Source organism: Protopterus annectens, chromosome 3.part1, assembly GCF_019279795.1.
Source record: "Protopterus annectens isolate FY-2018-M chromosome 3.part1, PAN1.0, whole genome shotgun sequence".
NCBI classification, from domain to species: Eukaryota; Metazoa; Chordata; order Ceratodontiformes; family Protopteridae; genus Protopterus; species Protopterus annectens.
Window position 1 is genome coordinate 53,659,436 of NC_056732.1, and position 6,000 is coordinate 53,665,435.

At 37.0% G+C, this 6,000-nt stretch overlaps 1 protein-coding gene across 3 annotated transcripts in view; it reads right to left on the reverse strand.

Annotated features, from left to right (window-relative positions):
- The window catches only part of RALBP1 (ralA binding protein 1), a 597,292-nt gene that overhangs the window by 301,352 nt on the left and 289,940 nt on the right, over positions 1 to 6,000 (reverse strand). For all 3 annotated transcript variants that reach the window (XM_044066564.1, XM_044066562.1, XM_044066563.1), the window contains exon 4: positions 1,656 to 2,008. In XM_044066564.1, coding sequence (XP_043922499.1) covers positions 1,656 to 2,008 — 353 coding nt within the window. The remainder of the gene's footprint in view (positions 1 to 1,655; positions 2,009 to 6,000) is intronic.

A 6,000-nucleotide genomic window follows, 5' to 3' on the forward strand; every position in this document is an offset into this window, starting at 1 on the left:
ACAAGACCTGATTGCACCCACAGCTACCTAATACTTCTCAAGTTTTCTGTTTTCTCTATGTCTTACACTCCATTACCAAATCACCTGATAGCAGGGTCTTCAAGTTTTCTTCTCTCTCGTAGGGTTCTAGACCCAAACGTTTTACAAATTTCACAATCAGCATCCAAATGTTCTACTCTTAGGCAAGCCACACAAAGTATGTCTTCATGTATTATTTTGAACCCCGAGATCCTATCTTTCTCCATAACTAAAAGGTTAAACACAAGCTGAAGGTGGCATGACAGAATATCAAGTCAACAGAAAGCAAAGCAAGGACAGATGCAGCTAATGGAAGACTGAGAGCAAAACACAGCTAACTACTCTACCAAAACATTATAGTAAAGGCCAAATTCACTGGCAACCTAACCAGGAACAAATGAGGAAATGATCCGAACTCCCTAAAGCACCAAAAAACTCTCCAACTGCGGCAAAGCCAAAAACGTGAAAGCTCTGACCTGAACATCTCTTACCTGAACTAAAGACCAATGAACCAAAAACAGGCAACAAAATTCTCTGCAATTAAAGAACAATGAGACTGGAATCACCTCTTACTGTGAGCAACGGACAAGGGAAATGACATCCGTATAAAAAGTACAGTGCATTACAGCAGCAGCAGGAGGAGTTTGAGCCTAGGAAGGTTTACTAACTGCCAAGTAACGAGTGCCTAACAGCGACTAGCCTTGCAGCTTTATTAGACAGACTAGATCACGTGAGATCCTTAAGTACAGCCCTACAATCGCTCAGGTTTTTAGAAAGCAGTGGATACATTACCTAAATCTTTTATATCACAAAGGACTGCCACTCCCCGAAGAGCAAATCCTTTTTTTCTCCCACAAACCTAACATGCCCATTAATCCCAGAACTCAATATTCTGCAGTGACAAGTTAACAGCCTAACATGCAAGGCTTGACGACTCTGCTGCACAGGTGAATGTACCTCCAAGTCTGGTTAACATGACCTAGGATCAGCAAATAGCCAGGGGGCTGGAGAAGCATGTGAGAGGATGATGCTGACTTGCCTACTCTGAGGGAGGGAGGGAAAGTTAGACCATCAGCACTACCAGCATCAGAGGGCCAAGGACACATGCATTGGTGTTACTAAACCACATGTATGACCACCTTTATTAGTTGACATGCACAGATAAGGCTCTGTAGGCCCTCACAACTATAAGTGCACAAGGCAGACACCTGTGATGTGGTTACAACTCAAAAGAAACTCCCACACCGATGAGCAGAGGAGGATGCTAATCTGGGGAGGGGTTACCATACAGTCTTCTGACATGGGATGAAGTAGGGTCTAACCTTAAAGCTGGCCAGATGGGGAGCTGAAAACTATCAGACCACTGAGACAAAGCCACAGTTTGGTTGGTCAAGGTGACGGAAAGTACATGTAGGGAACCAAAATACCTTTGTGACTGTCTAGATGATGGTTTCTCCTATAGGCTCCTACTCATGCCATCAGTCAGAGAGAGGCCATTGTAACAATGAGCTTAAGTCCTATGCAAAAGGGCTGATGGTTGGCATGCAAAAGGGGAAAAGCACCTAGAGAAAAATAGCAGGTCTTGCAATAAGGTCATTTCAGAAAAGAAAAAAAGCCAAGTTCTTGCAGCACTATACCTGTACAGTAGGGCTTAGGACAATTGAGATGTTCTGGATGTTCATTTTGGTGTCAATTTCTTTTGCAATGATGTGGTCCATGTGCACAATGAGCCAAGAAACAAGGAGGTAATTGTGCAAGGGCAATTCCTTCAGTAGGCGCTGGAACTCCAGAACCTTCTCATTAGTGTCCATGATCTTTCCACAGGCATCCTCAAAACGAGGCATTAACTCCTTCGTAAGCACATTCTCTGGTAGTTCACGGAGATACTGTTTTAAAAGGCTTGCCACAGTGTTGGGGTCATAATCTTCTAGGTTTGGTGACTCTTCACGGTCATATGCAGCTTTCAACTCATCCACCTTGGATTTGATTCCTAAATGAGATTTTAAGTATTAAAGATTACTGCAGCTAGAAAACAGAATTCTTTACATAATTAGCAATCCATTACAGCATATTAAGTACCCCCAGTGTCAGAGAAGTTTACAGCCCATCTTCAGATACATATGCCTGTTCAGGCATCTGTGCCATTATTTAAGTCAAGCAAATTTTATCAAGTTTACTTGTTCTCCCCTCATATAGTCCCTTTCACCTTACCCAATGGCAAAGCTTCTGCTGGCCTTGCATGACAACAAGATCCTATAACAAAAAAAAGAGCGACCACAAATCCTGTCCTAAAACTCAAGTTACTTCAATGCCAACAATTTCCAACTTGAAATGCACTGTGTAATAGTAGTAGTGTTTTTAGCAGTCTTTGCCTCCTAGGGCAAAAATTCAGCTTTCCTCCAAAAGGAGTCATACAGGTCATGAAAAATATTACAGCAATAGGGCCACTTGAGGAGCAAATCACTTCCTACGTTTTCTATTTGCTACAGGAATGCAAAGGATTTTCAGCATTAGTTACATAATTAAATATATGTCTAAACTGAATCCTTGGCTTAAAATTCAAATTTACTGCACAAAATGCGTTTAAATTTATGGCAGAAAGCAATCCTGTCTGCACATGCCTTCACTACTAGACACAGTGGCAGTCTCCAACATATACCAAGTGCATCCCTTATGAACCTGTACCCGGAGGACTGATTTTTGCTGTTCCCCTACATCTAATCGCATTCCACTAGAAATCTGGTACCAGAAAAAGCATCCCTTATGAACCTGTACCCGGAGGACTGATTTTTGCTGTTTCCCTACATCTAATCGCATTCCACTATAAATTTGGAACGAGGAAAAAATACTCTCCAGAAGGCAGGAAGCCTCCAAAACCAGATTTTTTTTCCCCTTTGCTCTGTTGTTTCAGATGTTTATTGGTCAAGACAGTGGTCTTTTTCCCTGACCTAAGTAATTTAAATTTAAACCCTTCAACAGGAATTGATTTTTGAAATGTGGCTCCTAAGCTTCTATCCTTACGGAGTGAAGACATTTTGCTAATAAAGCCACCATCATGTAAAAACGACCAGATAGCTCTCACTCACACAGGGTTAAACTTTACATTAGGAAATGTCTTACACTACAAGCAGTACCTTTTAACCTATGGACCTGACCATGTATGCGCCAGTCAAATAAAAAAGTAATTGCCTTGGAGTTCTCTGGGGAAAAAATAAAAGCGTTAAACAGTTTTTTCTTCTTCAGTGGGTGACTGACCCTCACTAAGCACTTAGGAGAGCAGATCTTGAAGAATGGTAATTGCAGACTCTGACCTTGCTTTCTATACTGAACCCTAACAACAAACTTTTCAAAAGGTGCAGACATGAGAACCAGGTAGCTGCTTCTAAAATTGACTAGGTATCAGCTCCTCCTAGGAGTAATGTGCTGGCTTTAGTGGAATGTGACAATTTTTTAAAGAAACTAGCTAAAACAACGCAGTGAGCAAGCCATTTTGATAAAGTTTGCCTATTGACAGTTTTCCCCCTCCCTGCCCTTCACAAACCACGTAAACAGATGGTCTGGTTTTTGGATTCCTTTAGTTCTACTTGAACAGAATATCATCTATTTATGCATGTCCAAAGCACTCAAGATTCTCTTCCCCTTATTCTGGGGGTTTGGTAAGAACTCAGAGGTGAGCAGCCTGATTTAAGAAGTGCTACCACCATTTAGGGCAAGAACGTGGGGCTGAGGCATAAAGTTCCAGCTTTACAAACTTTTTCTTTCTGGCACTGAGCAAATCAGCAGAAAAGCTAAATACTGATTGACACGTTAGTCAAATAATGGTTTTCATTACTGGTGCCCAGTATACTCTTGGTTTTGCCTCACTTTAGCATGGTTATCTTATAGTATTACTTGTCAATTCCAAATAAAATAAATCATAAACCTGGACCTGCCTTTTTCAGCAATCCCCCCAAACAGGTAAGTCAACATTATACACCCAAATATTCTATATGCAATGAATGGTTTCTACAATACTAAGCTTAGCTTTTTCCCTCAAAATTGTATTTATTTTTAACATATGTACACTATGTACAGTGAAAGGAAAAGAGAACATTTAATTTTTTTACATGTTAACAGTAGTATAATCATGCTGAATTGCCATTATACTGTCAATACACATCAATATCATAATTTGATATTAATTGGTCTAATGTATTCCAATTCAATTTCATAGGATTTTTCACATTTCTCAGATTTAGTGTATTTTTTCATTCTTACAAAAAAGAGGCCATGTTAAGAAAACCAAGGTTCTAAACTTGAATTCCATTCTGTAATTTTAACTTTCTTTGGAACTGCAAGTAAACTATAAAACATTACATACTGATTACAATGTACAACTGAAGGAACAGATACACTTGCTAGAACTGGCATTCTTGTTAAGTATGCATTTGTCAGTCCTCAAAGCTTTGAAAACTTATTTTAGCTCACTCCAAAAAAAAAAAAAACAACTTTCTCAAATTTGGAGAAAATATGAATTCAATCAGCTCTTGATACATTAAACTGATGCATTCTCTTAAATTTTGATAACTTAAAAGGTATAATAAATAGTCTATGAATGCATTTCCAAATATACATTTCCAGTGTATACTTGTAGATGTTAACCCAACAGCTTTTAATATTAACTATTTATAACTTAACCATTTTTAATATTAAATATTTATTCTTTTCTTCTAAACGTTCATTAATTTCAAGACAGTCTAAGTAATTTCAATATCTTTAAAATTATTTTATTAATACCTTACATAATTTAAATAAACTACCTTAAGAAAATCCACAAAGAATAATGGATATCAAATAGTCATATAATTTAGAGTATGTGTACTTTTCATTGTCATTTGACAAGCTTACATAAGTTTTCCATTTTCCCTCCAAATTTGAATTTTTAATATTAAAGAGGCTTTTAAACTAAATTTCCTCAAGATATCATCTGAGGATAAAAAAATACCTTTAGTGATCCATTCAAACCAGTATATACATATATATATACACACATATATATATATATATATATATATATATATATATATATATATAAAATTATTACTTTTACACAAAATCACATCGTTGCGATGACTCTCTAGATGTCTGGCTGTTGAAGCTTTAGGAAATATTAAAAATTTCCATTTTTTTAAAGTCTTGCTCTTCTTCCTTCTCTCATACCCCACCACTAACTATAAATTCCTCCTCTGCCCATTTATCTTCCTGCTTATTTCTATAATTTCTCCTTTCACATTTTCTTATCATTAATGTTTAAGCTGCATTACTACTCATCTATCTGAAAACTATTACTAACCTCAAAAACACCCCCAGTCTGATTGGTTTCCTGCAGCCATCATGCTATAAATACACTGTTACTGTATTTTATTTTTCTATTCAAGAATTAGCCAATTTATGTTAATTTCCCTCTCTCTTTGTTGGTGTTAAAATACTTGCTGTGTTCACGTCAGAAATATTTAAAAATCATGTAAATAAGATCATGTATAGATGTTTCTACCCTGTAATTATAAATGTGCATCATGTGTAACTTAAATGTGGAGCTTTTCTCCTTGGGCCTCCCCTGAAAATGGGTTTCATCCAGTCGGACTTTACAGAGTCAAAAAAGACAACTAAATAAAATGATAAATATTTTTAAATAATGAATATATATATATATATATATATATATATATATATATATATATATATATATATATATATATAGGTATATGTTGTAATGTCGAAAAAACATTTCATGGAATCCCGGTTTTGCAATCACACTTTAGTGAATGTATGTATTATCGAAACTGCACATGAGCGAAGTACATAACATTGAACATGTACTTTCGCATAAGCAGGCTCTCCAAAGTGCATTACAGTGGGGATAAGGAATTGCATCCTTTTCCCCACTGTAGTGTGATCTCGGAGTTAGTATATTTAAGTAGGGGGTGTGTGGGGGGTGCAGAG